At 65.8% G+C, this 21,968-nt stretch overlaps 4 protein-coding genes across 9 annotated transcripts; 2 read left to right on the forward strand and 2 right to left on the reverse strand.

The window, feature by feature from the left end:
* Positions 1 to 340: 340 nt before the first annotated feature.
* HDAC5 (histone deacetylase 5) lies at positions 341 to 15,890 on the forward strand (the record flags this gene model as incomplete). Its single annotated transcript, XM_049797127.1, has 24 exons — positions 341 to 561; positions 2,858 to 2,996; positions 3,240 to 3,354; positions 3,468 to 3,595; positions 3,760 to 3,891; positions 4,247 to 4,359; positions 5,091 to 5,222; positions 5,616 to 5,835; positions 6,548 to 6,768; positions 7,029 to 7,292; positions 7,819 to 7,975; positions 9,422 to 9,555; positions 9,634 to 9,754; positions 9,874 to 9,923; positions 10,019 to 10,126; positions 10,973 to 11,028; positions 11,155 to 11,242; positions 11,346 to 11,465; positions 11,577 to 11,674; positions 11,954 to 12,072; positions 12,172 to 12,305; positions 12,541 to 12,625; positions 13,173 to 13,326; positions 15,711 to 15,890. Coding segments are annotated over 24 exons (3,149 nt in total), but the record flags the coding sequence as incomplete, so codon positions are not given.
* LOC126036912 (uncharacterized) lies at positions 647 to 2,527 on the reverse strand. 6 transcript variants are annotated; one of them, XM_049797134.1, is made up of 6 exons: positions 2,222 to 2,527; positions 1,893 to 2,066; positions 1,595 to 1,655; positions 1,349 to 1,472; positions 957 to 1,193; positions 827 to 894 (listed from the first exon to the last, which is right to left on the reverse strand). In XM_049797134.1, the coding sequence occupies exons 1-6, from the start codon at positions 2,525 to 2,527 to the stop codon at positions 873 to 875; spliced, it is 924 nt and encodes a 307-aa protein (XP_049653091.1). In that variant the 3' UTR covers positions 827 to 872. The 6 variants fall into 6 exon arrangements, with proteins under 6 accessions (XP_049653089.1, XP_049653086.1, XP_049653087.1 ...); XM_049797132.1 differs by lacking the exon at positions 1,893 to 2,066 and having other exon boundaries at positions 647 to 956; positions 1,081 to 1,348; positions 1,411 to 1,472; positions 2,222 to 2,456; XM_049797129.1 differs by lacking the exon at positions 1,893 to 2,066 and having other exon boundaries at positions 647 to 956; positions 1,081 to 1,655.
* On the forward strand, positions 13,464 to 15,700 carry LOC126036911 (uncharacterized). Its single transcript, XM_049797128.1, has 2 exons — positions 13,464 to 14,414; positions 15,025 to 15,700. The coding sequence occupies exons 1-2, from the start codon at positions 13,464 to 13,466 to the stop codon at positions 15,565 to 15,567; spliced, it is 1,494 nt and encodes a 497-aa protein (XP_049653085.1). The 3' UTR covers positions 15,568 to 15,700.
* A 1,200-nt stretch (positions 15,891 to 17,090) lies between the features above and the next one.
* Positions 17,091 to 21,869, reverse strand: G6PC3 (glucose-6-phosphatase catalytic subunit 3). Its single transcript, XM_049797136.1, has 7 exons — positions 21,820 to 21,869; positions 20,606 to 20,832; positions 20,156 to 20,262; positions 19,456 to 19,546; positions 18,944 to 19,062; positions 18,661 to 18,802; positions 17,091 to 18,516 (listed from the first exon to the last, which is right to left on the reverse strand). Exons 2-7 carry the CDS (start codon positions 20,821 to 20,823, stop codon positions 18,165 to 18,167), a joined length of 1,029 nt encoding a protein of 342 aa, XP_049653093.1. The 5' UTR covers positions 20,824 to 20,832; positions 21,820 to 21,869; the 3' UTR covers positions 17,091 to 18,164.
* Between the last annotated feature and the right edge of the window lie 99 nt (positions 21,870 to 21,968).

The following is a 21,968-nucleotide window of genomic DNA, read 5'->3' on the forward strand; positions in this document are numbered from 1 at the left end:
ACATGTTCCAGCCCCCCCCCCCATCTTTGGGATACCTCCAGACCACCACCAGCTGCCCCTCCCATCCCTAGGACACCCCCAAACTGCCCCCTAAGCATGCCCAGCTGCCCCCCATCCCTGGGACACCCCCAAATTGTCCCCTGAGCCTGCCCCAGTTGCCCCCCCCCATTCACCAGAACAGCCCCCCCAGCTGCACCCTAACTGCCCCCCCCCATCCCTGGGACACCCCCAGATTACCCCCTAAACATTTCCCAGCCCCCCCCCCCCAATCTTTGGGCTACCACCAGCTGCCCCCCCATCCCTGCCACCCCCACCCCCTAAGCCTCCCCGGTGCCCGCAGGGGCGGAGGGGCCGGCGGAGGTGCGAGGGGCACCCGAGGCGTGCGGGGAGCGCCGGGGGCCGGGGCTGGACGCGGCGGCGCGGGAGCGGCAGCTGCAGCGGGAGCTGTTGGCCCTCAAGCAGCAGCAGCAGCTCCAGAAGCAGCTGCTCTTCGCCGAGTTCCAGAAGCAACACGAGCACCTCACCCGCCAGCATGAGGTCCAGCTCCAGAAACACCTCAAGGTGGGCTGGGGGTGATGGAGGGGGGGGGTATCACCTGTCTTGGGGTGATGGAGCCATTGGGGGTGATGGAGATGTGGGGTATTACCTATTTGGGGTGATGGAGCCGTTGGGTGGAGATTGGGGGCGATGGAGATGTGGGGCACCACCTGTCTTGGGGTGATGGAGCTGTTGGGTGGAGATTGGGGGTGATGGAGATGTGGGGTCGCATCTGTCTGGGGTGATGGAGATGTGGGGTATTACCTATTTGGGGTGATGGAGCCATTGGGTGGAGATTGGGGGTGATGGAGATGTGGGGCCGCATCTGTCTGGGGTCATGGAGATGTGGGGCACCACCTGTCTTGGGGTGATGGAGCTGTTGGGTGGAGATTGGGGGTGATGGAGTTGTGGGGCACCACCTGTCTTGGGGTGATGGAGCCGTTGGGTGGAGATTGGGGGTGATGGAGATGTGGGGCACCACCTGTCTTGGGGTGATGGAGCTGTTGGGTGGAGATTGGGGGTGATGGAGATGTGGGGCACCACCTGTCTTGGGGTGATGGAGCCATTGGGGGTGATGGAGATGTGGGGCACCACCTGTCTTGGGGTGATGGAGCTGTTGGGTGGAGATTGGGGGTGATGGAGTTGTGGGGCACCACCTGTCTTGGGGTGATGGAGCCGTTGGGTGGAGATTGGGGGTGATGGAGATGTGGGGTATTACCTATTTGGGGTGATGGAGCCATTGGGTGGAGATTGGGGGTGATGGAGATGTGGGGCCGCATCTGTCTGGGGTCATGGAGATGTGGGGCACCACCTGTCTTGGGGTGATGGAGCCGTTGGGTGGAGATTGGGGGTGATGGAGTTGTGGGGCACCACCTGTCTTGGGGTGATGGAGCCGTTGGGTGGAGATTGGGGGTGATGGAGATGTGGGGCAGCATCTGTCTGGGGTGATGGAGCTGTTGGGTGGAGATTGGACTGATGGACATGTGGGGCATCACCTGTCTTGGGGTAATGGAGCCGTTGGGGAGAGATTGTGGGTGATGGAGATGTGGGGTATTACCTATTTGGGGTGATGGAGCCGTTGGGTGGAGATTGGGGGTGATGGAGATGTGGGGCACCACCTGTCTTGAGGAGATGGAGCTGTTGGGTGGAGATTGGGGGTGATGGAGATGTGGGGCACCACGTGTCGTGGGGTGATGGAGCCATTGGGGGTGATGGAGATGTGGGGCACCACCTGTCTTGGGGTGATGGAGCTGTTGGGTGGAGATTGGGGGTGATGGAGATGTGGGGCACCACCTGTCTTGAGGAGATGGAGCTGTTGGGTGGAGATTGGGGGTGATGGAGATGTGGGGCACCACCTGTCTTGGGGTGATGGAGCTGTTGGGTGGAGATTGGGGGTGATGGAGATGTGGGGCACCACCTGTCTTGGGGTGATGGAGCCATTGGGGGTGATGGAGATGTGGGGCACCACCTATTTGGGGTGATGGAGCTGTTGGGTGGAGATTGGGGGTGATGGAGATGTGGGGCACCACCTATTTGGGGTGATGGAGCTGTTGGGTGGAGATTGGGGGTGATGGAGATGTGGGGCACCACCTGTCTTGGGGTAATGGAGCCGTTGGGGAGAGATTGTGGGTGATGGAGATGTGGGACACCACCTATTTGGGGTGATGGAGCTGTGGGGCACCACCTGTCTTGGGGTGATGGAGCCGTGGGGTGGAGATTGGGGGTGATGGAGACGTGGGGCCACATCTGTCTGGGGTGATGGAGCTGTTGGGTGGAGATTGGGGGTGATGGAGATGTGGGGCCGCATCTGTCTGGGGTGATGGAGATGTGGGGCACCACGTGTTGTGGGGTGATGGAACCATTGGGAGAGAAACTGGGGGTGATGGAGCCATTGGGGGGAGATTGTGGGTGATGGACATGTGGGGTGTTCCCTTTCTGGGGTGATGGAGCCTTTGGGAGGGTTACTGGGGGTCTCGGAGCTGGAGGGCATCACCTGTCCACAGTGATGGAACTACTGGGGAGAGATCGGGGGTGATGGAGCTGTGGGGGCATTGCCTGTCTTGGGGTGATGGAGCTATTGGGGCCTTAGTGGGGGTGATGGAGCTGGGGGGGGGGGGGGGTGGGGGCATCATGTTCCTCGGGGTGCTGGAGCTGTGGGGTGTCGCACCCCGGGCCAACAGAGCCATGTAGGGAGAGCGGGATGAGGGCAGGGTGCTACATACCCCCCTAGGGGCCTGATCCACGGAGGGGATGGGAGATGGGGGGGTGCCCATCCCTGAGACCCCCCCCCCCGCCCCGTCCTCCGCCTGCATCCCCGCAGCAGCAGCAAGAAGCACTGGCCGCCCGCCGGCAGCAGGAGCTGGAGCAGCAGCGGCAGCGGGAACGCCAGGAGGCCCTGGAGCAGCAGCAGCGCCTGGAGCAGCTCCATGCCCTGCGCACCAAGGACAAGAGCCGGGAGAGTGAGTTTGGGGTGGGGGGGTCTGGGGTCTGGGGGGGGGTGTGTTGCATGGGGCCTGGGAGCGGAGGTGGGGGTCTGGGTGGCAATGGGGATGTTGGGTCTGGGGGGGTATTGGGGTCTGGGGGGTGGTGGTGGGTGCAGGAGGGTCCTAGGGGGGGTAGTGGGGTTGGGGATGTGCTGTTGTTGTCCCCCCCCCCCCCCAGTCTCAGCCACGTGTCTCTGTGTGTGTCGTCCCCCCCCCCAGGTGCCATCGCCAGCACGGAGGTGAAGCTGAAGCTGCAGGAGTTCCTGCTCAGCAAGACGAAGGAGCCGGGCACCGGCCCCCCCAACCATTCCCTCCCCCAGCACCCCAAATGTTGGTAGGTTACCCCCAAACCCAGACAACCCCCCCCAAACCGGGGCGGGGGGGGACCCAGGCGTCCTAGCGGGGTCTCTGCCGCCTTCGCCCCCCCCCCCCCCCCCCCCTCCCCAGGGCTCATCACACCTCGTTGGACCAGAATTCCCCCCCCCAAACCGGCAGCCCGGGGACACCCCCATCCTACAAACTCCCCCTCCTCGGCACCTACGACGGCCGGGATGATTTCCCGCTTCGCAAAACCGGTGGGTGTCGGACCGCCGGCGGGTGGGTCCCGGGATGGCGGGGAGGGTGGGATGGGAACGGGACAGGGTTGGGGTGGGGGGGGGGGGGGGGATGCCGGGAGCCGTGCTGGGGCTAACGCCGCTTCCTGGGTTCCCCCCCCCCCCCCAACCCCAACCCCCCACAGCCTCCGAACCCAACCTGAAAGTTCGCTCGCGGTTAAAACAGAAGGTAGCGGAGAGGAGGAGCAGTCCCCTGCTGCGGAGGAAGGACGGCACCGTCATCAGCACCTTCAAGAAGCGAGCCATCGAGATCACGGGTGAGCCGGGGACGGGCACACGACACACGGGGCCACGTTGCCTCAGTTTCCCCAAGTCACCGAGCGTTCCCCGTGCAGCGATGGGGGCCTCCAGCCGGGACCCCGCGTCCCTCTCCTTGCCTACCAGGGCGCGCACGCCCTCGTGCAAGACGTGCGCGCTTGTGTAACACGTGCGCGCGGGCTTTTGCGACGTGTGCTTGTGCACGCACGTTTGCACGCCTTTGCGTGTGCACGCGGGGACTCGGGCGCACGTTGCCCCGTCCCTCCCGCGGTCGTCCACTCTGGGAGGGGAAACTGAGGCAGGGGTGGGGGCGGGGGTGGCAGCCCCCCCTGATGACGCCCGCCGGTCCCGCAGTGTCCTCGGTGTGCAGCAGCGCCCCGGGCTCCGGGCCCAGCTCCCCCAACAGCTCCCACAGCGCCATCGCCGAAAACGGCTTTACCGGCTCCGTCCCCAACATCCACGCCGAGGTAGGAGCCGCTGGGGAGGGTGGCACACGCGTGTGCGGGGAGCGCGCTGTGAGCGTGCTCGGGGGGGGGGGGGCGTGTGTATGTTTAGATGCCTGCCACGAGCGCGCTCGGGGTGCACACGCGTGTCCGGGCGTGCGCGGCCAGGGGGTGTGCTCAGCGTGCGTACGTGTGGGCAGACGCGTGCTGCGAGCGTGCTCGGGGTGCACACGTGTGCCCAGGTGTGTGCAGCCAAGGTACTTGGCGTTTGCACGTATGCTCAGACGTGTGCTGTGAGCGTGTTCAGGGTTCAGGTGCGTGCTGTGAGCGTGCTCGGGGTACACGTATGGTCAGGTGCGTGCAGCCAGGGTACGTGCTCAGGGCATGCACGTGTGCGAAACGAGCGTGCTCAAGGTGCACACGCGCGTGATGCGAGCGTGCTCAGGGAGCGTGCGTGTGCGATGTGAGCGTGCTCAGGGTGCACGCGTGTGCTCAGATACGTGCAGCTAGTGGGCGCGTGTTTAGCGTGCGCACGTGTGCTCAGGTGTGTACAGCCAGCGTGAACGCATTGGGGTGCACACACATGCTCGAGTAGGTGAAGCCAGCGTGTGCGTGTCCAGCTGCACACGCGTGCTCGGGCACGTGCAGCCAGCGTGTGCTCCCAGCACCGCAGCTCGGCGTGTCTTGGCACACGTGTATGTGTGTTCACGGCGTGTCGGTGCCGTGTCCGTCCCCCCCCCCCCCCAACCCCGCAGCAGCTCCTGCCCCAGCACCGAGCCCTCACCCTGGACGGCGCCAGCCAGCTCAGCCTCTACACGTCCCCGTCCCTGCCCAACATCTCCCTGGGGCTGCAGGCCACCGTCACCGTCACCAACTCCCACCTCAACGTGAGTGGGGCCGGCGCGGGGGGCTTGGCGTGGGGACCCCACGGCGGGGAGGGGGGGGGGGGGAAATGGCACGAGGACCTGATGTCCCACAGGGGTGGTCTGGGCACCTGGCACCTCGTAGGCTTGGCGTGGGGACCCTGTGCTGTGGGGTGACTGATGGGCAGGAGTGGGGGGGAGGGAGTTCCAAGCCAGGAACCCCGGTATCTGGGCTCCCCCCGTATCCCCCTCTAGGGCTGGATTTGTGCCTCAGTTTCCCCACGGGAGAGAAACTGAGGCACGCGGAGGGGACGACTGCCTGCGCCCCAGCATCCCCAGTTTGGGGTGCTCCCAGGCTGGGGGCGGTGGGCTGGGGATGGGGGGGGGAGGCCAGCGTGCCATCCTCCGTCCCCACAGGCGTCCCCCAAGCTGTCACCGCAGGCGGAGGCCGAACGCCCGGCGGTGGCCGCCCTGCGCCCCGGGGCCGCCCTCACCGGCAAATTCCTGAGCACCTCCTCCATCCCGGGCTGCCTGCTGGGGGTGGCCTTGGAAGGGGACCCCCCCGCCGGCCCCGCGTCCCTGCTGCAGCACGTCCTGCTGCTGGAGCAAGCGCGCCAGCAAAGCACCCTCATTGCCGGTGAGTCCCCCCCTCTGCCTCAGTTCCCCCCCCTCTGCCTCAGTTCCCTCCCCCTGCCTCAGTTTCCCCCCCGCCTCAGTTTTCCCCCGCTCTGCCTCAGTTTCCCCCCGCTCTGCCTCAGTTTCCCCCCGCTCTGCCTCAGTTCCCTCCCCCTGCCTCAGTTTCCCCCCCGCCTCAGTTTCCCCCCGCTCTGCCTCAGTTCCCCCCCCTCTGCCTCAGTTCCCCCCCCCCCGCCTCAGTTCCCTCCCCCTGCCTCAGTTTCCCCCCGCCTCAGTTTCCCCCCGCTCTGCCTCAGTTCCCCCCCCCTGCCTCAGTTCCCTCCCCCTGCCTCAGTTCCCTCCCCCTGCCTCAGTTCCCTCCCCCTGCCTCAGTTCCCTCCCCCTGCCTCAGTTTCCCCCCCGCCTCAGTTTCCCCCCGCTCTGCCTCAGTTTCCCCCGCTCTGCCTCAGTTTCCCCCCCTCTGCCTCAGTTCCCCCCTCTCTGCCTCAGTTTCCCCCCCCCTCTACCTCAGTTTCCCCCCGCTCTGCCTCAGTTTACCCCCCGTCTGCCTCAGTTTTCCCCCCCCCCCGCCTCAGTTTCCCCCCGCCCTGCCTCAGTTTCCCCTGCTTGCAACCCCCCCACCCTGCCACCACCCCAGCTGGATTTTGGTGGTGGTGGGGGGTATCTGGGGTGGGGTGTCAGGGTCCTTCACTGACAGCGGCCGGCTCCCTCAGTGCCGCTGCACGGGCAATCGCCGCTGGTGACGGGAGAGCGCGCGGGGAGCGTGCGGACGGTGAGCAAGCTGCCGCGGCACCGGCCCCTGAGCCGCACGCAGTCGTCCCCGCTGCCCCAGAGCCCCCAGGCCCTGCCCCACGGCTCCCTGCCCCACGGCTCCCTGCCCCACGGCACTCTCCAGCATCATTTCCTCGACAAGCAGCAGGTTCAACTGGGAAAGGTGGGGCAGGGGCTGGCTGTGGGGTGGGCGCGGGGTGGGGGGTGGCACTGGGTGGGCATGGGGCTGGTGTGGGATGCATATGGGGTGGGTATTGGGGTGGGGGGCACGGAGCAGGGGGTGGCCGTGGGGTGGATATTGGGTGGGTATGGGATACGGGATGGGCGTGGGATGGATACGGGGTGGGTGCAGGGCAGCCTTGGGGGGGGTGGGGGGGGGGGGGGGTCGGTTTGGCCCCCACCCACCCACCGCCCACCCCCCAGCTGCTCCCCAAGCCGGGGGAACTGGCGCGGCAGCCCCCCACCCACCCCGAGGAGACGGAGGAGGAGTTGACGGAGCAGCAGTCGCCCCCCCCGGGTGATGGGGCCACCCCCGGACCCCCCCTCACCCTCGTCTCTCCGGATGCTGGGGACCCCCCGGAGCGGCTGCAGGACCCCGAGGGCTGCGAGGAGCCGGGTGACAGCGGGGACGAGGTCGATGTCCCCGGGGTCCCCGATGTCACCGACCTGGGGGTCACATACAAGCAGGTGAGACCTCGGGAGTCCCGTGGATCACTGCGGGGGGGGAACGACCCCCAAATATCACCACCTCCCTAAATGCCCCCCCCCCCCCCCCCCCCCCAATTCTTGCACAAGCATCCTATGCACGCGCGGCCCCCTTGCACAAGCACCCTTTGCACACGCATCCCACGCCCGAGCGCCTGGTCCCTGGCTCTCCGGCCAGCCGTGCCCCCCCCCTTCCCCAGGTTTTTGGGGGCCTGCACCCCCCCCCCGCCCCAGCCCCGCACTGCCGCAGCGATGACTCGGAGGGGCCGGTGTCTCATTCCCCCCCCCCCCCCCCCCAACCTCCGGCCTCCTGGCTCCACCACCCCCGCGCTGCAGCCCCCCCCACCAGCCCCCCTCCATGACTCATCCCCCCCCCCCCCCCAAAAAACCTCGGACGTGGCCACCCCCTCCCCACCCAGGCCAGGGATGTGGCTGTGCCTCGTGCTGGGTGACGGCTGTGGGGGACCGGGGCTGATGGGGGGGCCGGACACCCCCCCCCCCCCCCCAGGTGTTCCCCGAGGCACCGCTGCAGCTGTACCCCGCGCCCCCCCTGGGTATCCTGGCGTTATCCCACCCGGCTCTCGCCCGCACCCAGTCGTCCCCCGCCAGCGCCGGCATCAAGCCCCCCGCACCCGATGGGCCCCCCAAGCACCTCTTTACCACAGGTATGGGGGGGGGGGGGGGGGGAACGACGCACACGGGGGGGTTGTCCCAGGGTGGGGGGGTTTCTATCCCGTGGGGTGTCCCGGCACTTGGGGGGGGCCAGGGGTGCCTGTGTCCCATGGGGTGCTCTTATCCCATGGGGGACCCCCCATCCCTTGGCGTGCCTGGGGTGCCCGTGGCCCTTGGGGTCCCTCTGTCGCATGGGTCTGCCATCCTTCAGGGTGAGATGGGGTGCCCCTATCCCATGGGATCCCTCTGTCCCATGGGGTGTCCCATCCCTCGGGGTGCCCAGGAGAGCCCTTGTCCCATGGGGTGTCCCTATCTCACAGCATCCCCCATCCCTGGGGGTGCCCCTATGCCATGGGATCCCCCTATCCCATAGGGTGCCCCATCCCTCAGGGTGCTCAGGAGAGCCCTTGTCCTATGAGGTGTCCTTATCCCATGGGATGCCCAGGATTGTCCCCACTTCCTGGGGTGCCCCATTCCTCCATGTGCCCATGTCCTGTGGGGCACCCCATCCCTCGGGGTGCCTGGGATGCCCATGTGCCGTGGGATCCCCCTGTCCCCTGGGGTTCCCAATCCTTTGGGGTGCCCAGGGGTCCCCCTATCCCATGGGATGCCCTTGTCCCCTGGAGTTCCCAATCCTTTGGGGTGCCCAGGGGTCCCCCTATCCCATGGGATGCCCCTGTCCCCTGGGGTTCCCAATCCTTTGGGGTGCCCAGGGGTCCCCCTATCCCATGGGATGCCCCTGTCCCCTGGGGTTCCCAATCCCTTGGGGTGCCCAGGGGTCCCCCTATCCCATGGGATGCCCTTGTCCCCTGGGGTTCCCAATCCTTTGGGGTGCCCAGGGGTCCCCCTATCCCATGGGATGCCCCTGTCCCCTGGGGTTCCCAATCCCTTGGGGTGCCCAGGGGTCCCCCTATCCCATGGGATCCCCTTACCCCAGGGGTCCCCCTATCCCATGGGATGCCCTTGTCCCCTGGGGTTCCCAATCCCTTGGGCTGCCATGGGGTCCCCCTATCCCATGGGATGCCCCTGTCCCCTGGGCTTCCCAATCCCTTGGGGTGCCCAGGGGTCCCCCTATCCCATGGGATGCCCCTGTCCCCTGGGGTTCCCAATCCCTTGGGGTGCCCAGGGGTCCCCCTATCCCATGAGATGCCCCTGTCCCCTGGGGTTCCCAGTCCCTTGGGGTGCCCATGGGTCCCCCTATCCCATGGGATCCCCCTGTCCCACGGCATTCCTCTGTCCCATGGGGTCCCCCATCCCTCAGGGTGCCCAGGAGTGCCCATGTCCCACAGGGTCCCCTCTCTCCTATAGCCTTTTCCATCCCTCAGGGTGCCCGGGGATCCTTGTGTCCCATAGGATCCCCCTTGTCCCAGGGGGTGCGGGAGGGTGGGGGTCCAGGGGGGGGCCGGTCCCAGGCGTGCCGCTGTGGCTGCCCGGCGCAGGCGTGGTGTACGACACGTTCATGCTGAAGCACCAGTGTACCTGCGGGAACACCAACATCCACCCCGAGCACGCCGGCCGCATCCAGAGCATCTGGTCCCGTCTGCAGGAGACCGGTCTCCTCGGCAAGTGTGAGGTGAGGCACCCCACGTCCTGGGTGGGGGTCCACTGCTTGTCAAGGAGGGGGTCTCACCCCCGTGTCCCCCCTCCCCAGCGCATCCGGGGCAGGAAGGCGACGCTGGAGGAGATCCAGACGGTGCACTCGGAGCATCACACGCTGCTCTATGGCACCAGCCCCCTCAACCGCCAGAAGCTCGACAGCAAGAAGCTCCTGGGTGGGTGCCGGCTGGGGTGCCTGGACACCTGGGTCCCCTTTTGGGGTTGGAGAGGGTGGGGGGGACACACTGTCCCCACCGGCACCCACCCTCCATCACGGCACTCTCTGCCCCACCAGCTCCCATCAGCCAGAAGACGTACGCGGTGCTGCCGTGCGGGGGCATCGGGGTGAGTACGTGGTGGCAGCGGCGCGGGGGGGGGGTCCCTGGGCTGGTCTGGCCCCACTGATTTGTCCCCATGTGTCCCGTCCCCCCCCACTGCAGGTGGACAGTGACACAGTGTGGAACGAGATGCACTCATCCAGCGCCGTGCGCATGGCAGTGGGCTGCCTGGTGGAGCTCGCCTTCAAGGTGGCCGCCGGCGAGATCAAGGTGAGCGGGGCGGGCTGGCACGCCGGCGGGCATCCTCGCACACTTGCACGCTCGGGGCGTGCGCGCTTACCGGGGGAGCGGCCCTCATGCGTGCTTGCATGCGTGCGTACCACCCACGTGCACGCTCACCTGGAGGCGCGACGGCTCTTGTGCGAGCTTGCGTGCACGCGTGCTGCTTTTTTGCACGCTTACCTGGGGGTGCGATGGTCCTCGCGCGCGCTCGCACGTGCGTGTGCTGTCCTCGTGCGTGCTTGCCTGGGTGCGCGATGGCGCCTGTGCAAGCTCGCATGTGTGCGCACCACTCTTGTGCGCACTTACTTGCGTGTGGTGGTGCTCAGGCGGGGTTACGTGTGTATGTACTGACACCACGTACGCTTACCTGGGTGCGTGATGATCCTCGTGCGTGCTTGCGTGTGGGTGCACCGCTCTTGCGCGCGCTTATCTGGGGGTGTGATGGTCCTCAAGCACGCTTGCACGCGTGCGCTAATACCGTGCGCGCTCACTTGGGCGTGCGTGGTGGCCCTCGTGCACTCTTGCAAGCATGCAGTGTCCTCGTGCACGTGCGTGTGTGTGAAGGTCCACAGGCAAGCTTGCATGCGTGCGCTTGCGTGCACGCTCACCTGGGTGTGCGTGACAGCCCTCACGCACGCTTGCGTGCGCGCCCTGTCCTTGTGCACGCTTGCGTAAGTGCACGTGATGGTAGGTGCGCACGCTTGCACGTGCATGGCAGCCCTTGTGCGTGCTCATGTGCGTGTCGCTCCCCTGCACGCTCACCTGGGTGTGCGCCGCCGCCGCCCTCGTGCACGCGTGGGCACACGCCACACGTGTCCCTCTCTGTCCCCGCAGAACGGCTTCGCCGTCATCCGCCCCCCGGGACACCACGCAGAGGAGTCCACGGCCATGTGAGTGGGAGGCTACTGGGGGACATGGGGCTGGCAGGACCCCCTCCCACGCTTGGGGGGCGAGGTGGGGGGTCAACAGGGGTGATCCGGGGGTCCCCCGGCGCTGACCCTGCCCCCTGTCCCCAGGGGCTTCTGTTTCTTCAACTCGGTGGCCATCTCGGCCAAACTGCTCCAGCAGAAGCTCAGCGTGGGCAGGATCCTCATCGTGGACTGGGTAACGTCCCGCCGGGGAGGGGGACGGGGACCCCCCTGGGTGATGGGGGACCCCATAGGATGGTGTTGGGGGGGTGTCCCTGACACCGCTGGCACCCCGGCAGGACATCCACCATGGGAACGGGACCCAGCAAGCCTTCTACAGCGACCCCGACGTCCTCTACATCTCCCTCCACCGTTACGATGATGGCAACTTCTTCCCAGGCAGCGGGGCACCCGAGGAGGTATGGGGTGATTGTTGGGGGGGGGGGGCTGTGGGATAGGGGGGGTGTCACCCTGCGTGTCCCCCTTCCACCCTGGCTGCAGCAGTGGGGGTCACCCATGGCTGTGCCCAGGTGGGCAGCGGGATGGGAGTGGGCTACAACATTAACATCGCCTGGACCGGCGGCGTCGACCCCCCCATCGGGGACGTGGAGTATCTTACCGCCTTCAGGTGGGTGTCCTGGGGGGGTGGGGGGATTTTCCTGGGCTCTTGGGGGGAGATCCCCGCATGCCAGGGAGGTCCCTGTGTCCCAGGTGGGTCCCTGTGCCCTTGGGGGGATCCCTGTGCCCTTCAGGGGGGGTCGTGGCGGGGGGGGATCCCCATGTCTTAGGGGATCCCTGTGCCCTTGGGGGGATCCCTGTGCCCGTGGGGGGGGTCCCCATGGCCTTGGGGGGGGTCCCTGTGTCCCGGGGGGGTCCTCATGCCCTGCCCTGACCCTCTGCCCCCCAGGACCGTGGTGATGCCCATCGCCAACGAGTTCTCGCCAGACGTGGTGCTGGTCTCGGCCGGCTTCGACGCCGTCGAGGGTCACCTCTCCCCGCTCGGCGGCTACTCCGTCACCGCCAAATGTGAGTGGGGTTCGGGGGTGTCCCCAGGGTGGGGACCCTGGCCGAGCCACTTGTCACCGCCCTTCCCCCCCCCCCCCCCCCAACTTTGGTGTCCCCCAGGTTTTGGCCACTTAACGAAGCAGCTGATGATGCTGGCGGGGGGCCGGGTGGTGCTGGCGCTGGAGGGGGGGCACGACCTGACGGCCATCTGTGACGCCTCGGAGGCCTGCGTCTCCGCTCTGCTCGGCCTGGAGGTACGGGGGTCACCCGTGGGAACACCCCCCACCCGTGGGGATCCCTCTTGCCACCCCCCTGGGGTACAGGGTGCATTGAGGTGCACACCCTGTGCCGTGCCTCAGTTTCCCCCAGGTGGATGAGAGGGGTTCTGGTCCCATCCCCGCACTCAGCAGGGGGGCTTTGGGGTTGCTGGTGGCAGGTTTGGGGGTCTTGATGGTTCCCCCCCCCACCCCCCCCGCCTCCCTCCTCCAGCTGGAGCCCCTGGATTCATCCCTCCTGCAGCAGAAGCCAAACGTGAACGCGGTGGCCACCCTGGAGAAGGTCATCGAGATCCAGAGTGAGAACCTGCGGCCGGGGTGGGGGCATAGACCCTGTAGGGGTCCCCCGGGGGGTCCCCGCGGCTGTCCCTGCCACTGGGGGACACGGGACGGGTGGCACAGAGGGGTCCCCAGGGCTGTCCTCACTATTGGGGGACCCTAGCAGGTCTGTCCCTACCATGGGGGGGGGTGGCCCTGGGGGACTGTCCTTGCCTTGGGGGGACCTGGAGGGGTCTTCAGTGGTGTCACTGGGATTCTGGGGGGTGTCCCTGGGGCTGTCCCTGCTGCTGTAGTCCCATGGGTCCCTCTGGGTTGTCCCTGCTATGGGGGTCCCGGGGGTTCCCTGAGTTGTCCCTGCCATGGGGGTCCCCAGGGCTGTCCCGTCCGTGGGGGTCCCAGGAGGTCCCCAGGGCTGTCTCAGCTGTGGGTGACACAGGGGGTCCCTTGGACTGTCCCTGCCACTGTAGTCCCGTGGGTCCCCAGGGGTTGTCCCTGCTGTGGGGGTCCCGGGGGTCCCCCGGGGCTGTCCCGGCCCGAGCCGGTGCCCAGCCCTGCCGGTGCCCGCAGGCAAGCACTGGGGCTCGGTGAAGCGCTTCGCGGCGACCGTGGGCTGCTCCTTGCTGGAGGCGCAGAAGGGGGAGGCGGAGGAGGCCGAAACGGTGACGGCCATGGCCCTGCTCTCGGTGGGCGCCGAGCAGGGGAACGCCGACCCCCAGCCCAGGTACGGCTCCCCGGGATGCTCCCGGCTGTGTACGCAGCCACGCGTGTCCCCGGGGTGGGGGGGATGCCTGTTCCCCTGGGGGTGTGCATGGAGCCACGCGTGTCCTTGGGGACACACACGTGTCCCCGGTGGTGTGCATGGAGCCACGCGTGTCCTTGGGGGGCTGCGTGTCCCCAGGGGTGTGCATGGAGCCACGCGTGTCCTTGGGGGGCTGCGTGTCCCCAGGGGTGTGCATGGAGCCACGCGTGTCCTTGGGGGGCTGCGTGTCCCCGGGGGTGTGCATGGAGCCACGCGTGTCCTTAAGGGGGGACATGTGTCCCTGGGGGCGTGCATGGAGCCACGCGTGTCCTTGGTGGGGGCTGCATGTCCCTAGGGGTCTGCATGGAGCCATGCGTGTCCTTGGGGGGGGCTGTGTGTCCCCAGAGGTGTACATGGAGCCACACATGTCCTTAAGGGGGGACGTGTCCCTTGGGGTGTGCATGGAGCCACGCGTGTCCTCAGGGGCACACATGTGTCCCCAGGGGCATACATGGAGCCACACGTGTCCTTGGGGACACACACGTGTCCCCGGTGGTGTGCATGGAGCCACGCGTGTCCTTGGGGGGCTGCGTGTCCCCAGGGCTGTGCATGGAGCCACGCGTGTCCTTGGGGGGACACGTGTCCCCGGTGGTGTGCGTGGAGCCACATGTGTCCTTGGGGGGCTGCGTGTCCCCAGGGGTGTGCATGGAGCCACGCGTGTCCTTGGGGGGCGCTGCATGTCCCTAGGGGTCTGCATGGAGCCACACATGTCCTTAAGGGGGGACATGTGTCCCCAGGGGTGTGCATGGTGCCACACGTGTCCTTGGGGACACACACGTGTCCCCGGTGGTGTGCATGGAGCCACGCGTGTCCTTGGGGGGCTGCGTGTCCCCAGGGGTGTGCATGGAGCCACGCGTGTCCTTGGGGGGCTGCGTGTCCCCAGGGGTGTGCATGGAGCCATGCGTGTCCTTGGGGGGCTGCGTGTCCCCGGGGGTGTGCATGGAGCCACGCGTGTCCTCAAGGGGGGACATGTGTCCCTGGGGGCGTGCATGGAGCCACGCGTGTCCTTGGTGGGGGCTGCATGTCCCTAGGGGTCTGCATGGAGCCATGCGTGTCCTTGGGGGGGGCTGTGTGTCCCCAGGGGTGTACATGGAGCCACACATGTCCTTAAGGGGGGACGTGTCCCTTGGGGTGTGCATGGAGCCACGCGTGTCCTCAGGGGCACACATGTGTCCCCAGGGGCATACATGGAGCCACACGTGTCCTTGGGGGGACACACGTGTCCCCGGTGGTGTGCATAGAGCCACGCGTGTCCTTGGGGGGACACGTGTCCCCGGTGGTGTGCATGGAGCCACATGTGTCCTTGGGGGGCTGCGTGTCCCCAGGGGTGTGCATGGAGCCACACGTGTCCTTAAGGGGGGACATGTGTCCCTGGGGGTGTGCATGGTGCCACACGTGTCCTTGGGGACACACACGTGTCCCCGGTGGTGTGCATGGAGTCACGCGTGTCCTTGGGGGGCTGCGTGTCCCTAGGGGTGTGCATGGAGCCACACATGTCCTTAAGGGGGGACATGTGTCCCCAGGGGCGTGCATGGAGCCACACGTGTCCTTGGGGGGACACGTGTCCCTGGGGGGCTGTGTGTCCCCAGGGGTGTGCATGGAGCCACACGTGTCCTTAAGGGGGGACATGTGTCCCTGGGGGTGTGCATGGAGCCACGCGTGTCCTTGGGGGGCTGCGTGTTCCTAGGGGTCAGCATGGAGCCACACATGTCCTTAAGGGGGGACATGTGTCCTTGGGGGCGTGCATGGAGCCACGTGTGTCCTTGGGGGGGGCTGCATGTCCCTAGGGGTCTGCATGGAGCCATGCGTGTCCTTGGGGGGGGCTGCATGTCCCCAGGGGTGTACATGGAGCCACGCGTGTCCTTGAGGGGACACATGTGTCCCCAGGGCTGTGCATGGAGCCACGCGTGTCCTTGGGGGGGGCTGCATGTCCCCAGGGGTGTACATGGAGCCACGCGTGTCCTTGGGGGGACACATGTGTCCCCAGGGCTGTGCATGGAGCCACGCGTGTCCTTAAGGGGGTACATGTGTCCCTGGGGGCGTGCATGGAGCCACGCGTGTCCTTGGGGGGACACGTGTCCCCAGGGGTGTGCATGGAGCCATGCGTGTCCCCCCAAATTGGCATGTCCCAGCCCATGGACAACAGGGAACCGGGAAGATTGATGAGGGCGGGGGGGCGCTGGAGGCAGCCGTGCCCCGTGCCGAGCTCCCGGCATCGCTGCCTCAGTTTCCCCGGCCGGGGCTGGGCACCTGGTCCCAGCTGCAGGATCTGGCCCCTGCTCAGGCTCCGCTTTGCCCCTGGCCAGGCCGGCGGAGGAGCCGATGGAGGCTGAGCCCATGCTGTGACCCACTGCCGCACGGCCGAGATTTTTTCCGTTTCCAAAAAAGAAAGAAACACCGAGAAGAAAAAACACACAGAAAGAAAATCACATTAAAAAAAAAAACAAAACAAAACACACATTAAAAAAAAGGACAAAAAAAAAAAACCTGAAATGGAAGAAACCGGGAGGAAAAACAGAAAAAAGAGGAAAATATTTTCTTTTTCTATTAAAAAGAGGAGAAAAACACAAAAAAATACCAACTCCCCCGTCCTGTTGGACCCCAGCTCCACGCGGTGTTTGCGGTCGTGTCTCTTGTGAAGCATCAGTTCCACCAGCACCCCAGCTCCTCCTGCCCCCTCTGTCCGTCCGTCCCTCTGTCCGTCTGTTGGGTTTTCCTGTTGCTGCCCCGGGCCCCCCTGGCCCCCCACCGCAGCTCCCCTCTTTTTTTTTTTTTTTAGGGGGATTTCCTTGTTTTCTCCCCTTTCTTTTTTTCCCACTCGGTCCCTCCCCGGCTCTGGTGTCTGTCCCCCCCCGGGGGGAGGCGATGGGAAATATTCGTGCCTTTAATTCAGTTTTTTTTTTAATGCCTTAATTTCCCTGTGATTTTGGGGGGTTTTCTCAATTTTCTTTTTTTTTTTCTTTTTTTTTTTCCCCTTGGCGTCCTTGTTTCAGAGGGGGACATGAGACGCAGGGGACGAGCCCTGTCCCTTTGTCACCCTGGGTCAATGGGTGACGGATCCCAGCGCCTTTGTTGGGATAAAACTTTGTCCGTTCTTAAAAGAGAGGAGAAAAAAAGGAAAAAAGACACACACACAAAAAAAAAAAAAGAGGAAAAAACCACTTTATTTTCCTGTTACTTCACCAGCCGGAGGGGACTTGGAGCGATTTTAGCTTTAAAAGAGAGGAAAAAAAAAAAAAAACAAACCACCCACACAAAACAAAGGTATATAATTTTATTACAGATGTATTATTTAATACTATTTTTTTAATGGGTGGCACCGGCCATGGGTCCCGGCGCGGAGGGGGAGGATGGGGACAGCGCTTCGTGTTTTAAGTTATTCCGGGGGGGGGTTTGGGGTGGCTCTGGGGAGGTCCCCAAATTGGGGGGGTGGTGGTAGAGATGGGGATGAGCGTGTGTCCCCTGTCACCTCCCCTGGCCCTGTTGGGGGGGGGGGGGCGTGTCACCAAGTGCTGCAGTGACCCCAGTCTGGCTGTCCCCAATACTGGGGACAACACCTTGGCCCCAAGGTGGGGGCTTTCTTGGGTGGTGGTGGCAGCCCGGGACCCTCCTCATCCCTCCCCATTCCAGGAGGGAGAAACACCTCACATTAGAAACTAACCACCTTCTGGGGGGGGGGCGAGGGGTGCCGGCCCCCCAGCAGCGAGGCCATCTTGCTTTGGGCTGGTGTCGTCATGTTCCCCCCCCTCTGTTGTCCGCCCCCTACCCCAGCCCTGCCTCGGTTTCTTTTCTGTCCGTCCGACGCCCGCTCACGCGCTCTCGATATGGTTTTCAGTTGAGTATTTTGTAAGATGTTACCGATGTTCGTCCTTGTATAAATAAAACTGTTTCTGGCAATACCTGGCGGTGTCCTGCTGCATTTGGGGGGGCCTGAGGGAGGTACCGGGGGGGGGGGGGGTGCCAGGAGCACCAGCACCTTTGTGTCCCCTTTCCCATCCCTGTTGGAGCAGGATGGGCATCCCCAGGGCTTCATGGTTGCCCTGTGTGCCTCAGTTTCCCCACCTACAGCAACACGGCTGCCCCTTTCCCATCCATCCAGCCCGACATCGGGGTGCGGAGCTGGACCAGCCCGGCTGCAGGGGCTCCATCCACCCCGTTACCCCCCCAACCCAGGCTGTGCCCTGCCCCAGGGGTCCCCAGCCCTGCCCATGCCCCCCACCTTTTTGAAGGACTCGGGGCCAGCAGGTTGGTAACAGTGTTTTTATTTGGTTAGAAATGGGATGGCCCCTCCAGCCACTGAGGTACAGTGGGAATCCCGGCATGGGGGGGGTCCTAGCTCCTTCCCCTCCCTACCCCGGAGGGGGAAACTGAACTGGGAGAACTGGGGCAGCTGGAAGGGGTCCGAGAAGGGGGGAGTGGAAGGTGGTGCCATTTGTCAGCGGCCCCAAGGTTGGGACCATGCCTATGCTGTGTCCCCAGACCTGCTGGGCACGGGGCACCCCCAGCTCTGCCACCCACCTGTCACTGTGTCCCCTGCCTGCCCCATGCTGGGGGGGGTCCCCGATGTCCTGGGGGGGAGCAGCACTGTTAGGGCAGCGAGGGTTAAACAACTGGCCTGTGGTCCCAAGGGGGGACTGTGGATGCCCTCCTGGTATGGAACCGGTGGCTGAGCTCAGGCCAGGAGCCACCGGCGATGGGCACAGCCAAGGGCAAAGCCAGGAGGGGGGGGTGCAGGACTAACCGTGACACGGCGGGGACCCCTACTCGGCGTGGGGGGAGCCCCGTGGGCGGGTGAGGGAGAGGACGAGCCAGGGTAGGAGAGATGCCACCAGCCAGGGCCCGGCGGTGTACTTCAGAAAGCTGGTGCCATACCACAGGGTCGCGTCCGTGGGCTGGAGAAGCCGGTGCAGGCCCTGTATGGCCACCAAGGCCAGCACGGCGCTGGCCACGCGTTGCCAGGGGTTCAGCGGCTCGCCCCGGTGCAGGGGGAAGCCAGCGGCCAGCCCCAGCCCCAGGGCACTGCCGGTGTCCCGGCAGATGGAAGCAAAGGGCCGGGTGTCGAGGCGGAGCCAGGTGGGATCAGAGCACCATTTGGTGGCCAGGCGGATGGACCTGCAGGGTTCGGGGAAGGAACTTTGGAGCTAGCCCTCTGCCAGCTTGGGGGGCAGACCCCTGGGGCTAGCCCCCACACCAACCTGGGGGGGGCAAATCCCTAGGGCTAGCCCCCCCCCCCCCCCTCGGCCACCAGGCACTCACCAGTCAATATCGATGCCGGCGGTGATCACCAGGCTGTGCAGGGCAAGTGAGCTGAGCAGCAGGGCCAGCGCGGTGGCCATGAAGAAGCCCGAGGTGCAGGTGGCCGGGGTGCGAGCCTGGAGCCCCCAGCCCAGGGCTGCCCCTGGACAGCAAGAACAGGCAGATTGGGGCACCGAGATGGATGATGGGGGGGGCTTGAGGGAAGGGGAAGGTGCCCAAAACACCCTGACCCAGGGATGGGTGTTGGGCTCTGGGTGGAGGGACCGAAAGTTCTCCCACTCACCTGCCAGGATGCCACCGACCACCTGATGGGGGAAGTGGGCCAGGACAAAGACCCGCGAGAGACCCACGGCCAGCTGGAGCAGGGTGTAGGCGCCGAAGGGGGTCAGATTCACCACCAGGCTGGAAGGCAAGGAGAGTCAGCGGCGGGGAAGCGGCCATCGAGTCTGGCTCAGTGCTCCCGAGCGTGTTGTGCCAGGCAGGGCAGGCTTGGCCCTGCTTGGCAGGAGGAATGAGTAAAGCACAGGTGAAGGCGGCAAAAAACAAAGCAACTCGGTGGGGTGGGGGGGAGCTTTGCAGTAGCCTCCAGGGCTTCGCAGCTTGTTCCTGCAGCAGCCAGAGCTGCCAGGGTAGAGCTGTGTTCCCCAGGAGCTGCCCCGCTGGGAGGGGAAGGCATCTTTCCCGCCCGCTGCCGTGGCTGCTGCCCACGGAAGAAGGTTTCCCACATCACACCTCCCTCTTCCAAAAGATGCTCTGGAGATTTCTAAGCACTAGCTTCCCCGTCCCAGGACTCACCTCCTGGAGTGTCTGGATGCCAGCGCCGTCAGAGCAGTGACGAGCGGCCAGAGGGCTGCCCCCGTAATCATGCAGTGGCCGGAGGGGCTCCCTGCGAAGAGGAAGAAGAGGATGCTCGACACGGTGGTTCGGGGGGAAGCATGTCCCAGCAGCGCGAGTGCCTGAAGTCGCCCAGGAATGCTGGGGATGTGTCTGCTGAGCCTAGCCCTTGCGGCTGGGCAGCCCTGCCTGTGCCCTGGGCTCCCTCCTGGCTGATGGCCATGGCCAGCATGGGGGGCTCGGCTCGAGGATGAGGATGGAAGGAGCCGGTGCCCATGGATGATGGTCGCCTGCTCAAAAAAACAGGCAGGGATGTGGGTTCTGTGGGCAGGGGAGGCCAGGCAGAAAGGGCGAGTGAGGCATCCTGCTCCCTGCCGCCGGCAGACTCTCCTGTGGGTTTCCTGGCCCTGGAGCTGCCTGTGCCGTGCGTGCCATGCCAGCAGCCGTGGCACCCGGCCTGCTCCCCGCCGCTCGCTCGTTTGCTCTGCCGCGAGGTGCTGGCTGACGAACGGCTTTCCCACTTGGCGTGTCCTGGCAGCCCAGCAGCAGCCTCCAGCCGCAGCATTCCTGTCCGGACAGGGCCTCCCGGCTCCTGCAGCCCTTCTCTACGGATCCCAGGGCCTGCCAGAGATGTGAGGAAAAGCCTTCGCCCATAACTCACCCGGTCCCGTTTCGCAGGAGACAGGGAACTGGCGCAGCATGACCAGCTCCTTGCTGGTGAGCCCTGACTCATGGACCCACCAGAACGGGCGCTCCCCGAATAAGAACCTGTTGGGGAGAGAAACCACAGAACAATGAACAGCCGAACACAGCCCAATGCCTTCACTGCCCATCCCTGAAGCCAGCAGCAGGAGAGCAGGATCCTTGCAAATTCTTATGGCTCCCGGGCTTTTTTCTGCCGTGAATGCCTGGCAGATGCGTTATTGTGGCTTGGGTGACCTGCAGAAACTCCGCACGCTTTCAGCGTGGCGCAGGCAAGGAGCAACACGCGTCTCTGCCCGCCAAGCAGAGCCCGCGGTTGTATTTCTGTTATTGTGAACGTGCCACCACTCAGCCCTCGGGGTGTCACCGGGTGTGACAGGGACCCTGTGACTCCCAGCTCTCCCCTCACCATTTGAGGATCACGTTGAGCCACTCTGACACCAGGCCGATCCACAGCACCGACACCCCCACCTTGCGGTCGAGAAAATAGGCGAGCGGGAAACAGACGGTGAAGATACTTTTGGGATCGGCCAGGGAGGTCACCGAAATCCAGAACTTTTCCAGCCAGGGTGGCCCAGACTGCAGCGCTTCTGCGAAGCGGATCCCGGCGGTGTGCAGGGCATCCATCGCGCCAACCTGGAGGAAGAGAGGGAGCGTTAGAGCTCAGGCCTCGGCACAGAGTCCGCCTGACAGGCAGAGACCTTGGGACTGGGGTGGGAGGTGGCCCCTGGGGTGGGTGTCACGCTGTGGCTGTGACCCTGAGGGACCCTTTGGAGCACGATGCCAGCGCTGGCAGGGCTTCAGGGAGCAGTTCATCACCTGAAGTTTGCCCGCGAAGGACTCTCAACCTTCGCATCCCTCCCGCCTGCAGCTTGGCAGCTCCCGGCGGTGCAGAGAACCGCGGTGGGGATGACGGTGCCGGGCAGCATCGCCACGTGCGAGGGGCTGTCTGCTGAGGGCCAGCACCGGGCAGGGCCCTGACAGACGGCTGCTCTGGGCTGACCCAGCGTGGGCACATCTCGAGGGTCTCAATGTGGGCTTTACCGGAGCAGCCAGGCTGCCCTGGAAGAGACCCATCCTCCCTGGGGCCAGCCCAGGGCCTCCCTGGGGTCTCCTTAGGCCAGGCCTGGGACCTCCCTGGGGTCTCCATAAGCCAGGCCCGGGACCTCCCTGAGGTCTGCCTGAGGGGGATCTCCCTGGGGTCTCCCTAGGCCAGGCCCGTGATGTCCCTTGGGGTGTCTCCCTGGGGTCTCCTTAGGCCAGGCCCAGGACCTCTCTGGGGGGTCTCCCTGGTGTGTCCTTAGGCCAGGCCCAGGACCTCCCTGGGGTCTGTCTCCCTGAGGTCTCCTTGGAGTCTCCCTAGGCCAGGCCCGGGATGTCCCTGGGGGGTCTCCCTGGGGTCTTTTAGGCCAGGCCCGGGACCTCCCTGGGGTCTCCTAGGCCAGGCCCGGGGCCTCCCCTGGATCCACCGGGGACTGCTGGGACGGCCCGGCCCTCCCGGGGACACCTGGTGGTGCTCCCCCAGCCACGGCGGAGCCGGGGAGGGTGCCTGAAGGGGGTGTTTGCCCCCTCCCCACCCCGCTCTCCCCCCCCCCCCCCCCCCAACCACTCCCGGGCTCTCACCGGGCCTCTTCCGCCTACACTTCCCAGCAGCCCCCGCGGCACAAACCGGCTACTGGGCGGTGCGAGGGGGAGGGGGCCTAAGCGGCGGGGCGGAGCGCGGGCGACGCCCCGCCCTTACCTCCCCCGCCCCTCCCCTCGCCAAGGTCACC

The sequence above is a fragment of the Accipiter gentilis genome, unplaced genomic scaffold, assembly GCF_929443795.1.
Source record: "Accipiter gentilis unplaced genomic scaffold, bAccGen1.1, whole genome shotgun sequence".
In the NCBI taxonomy this organism is placed as follows: Eukaryota; Metazoa; Chordata; class Aves; order Accipitriformes; family Accipitridae; genus Astur; species Astur gentilis.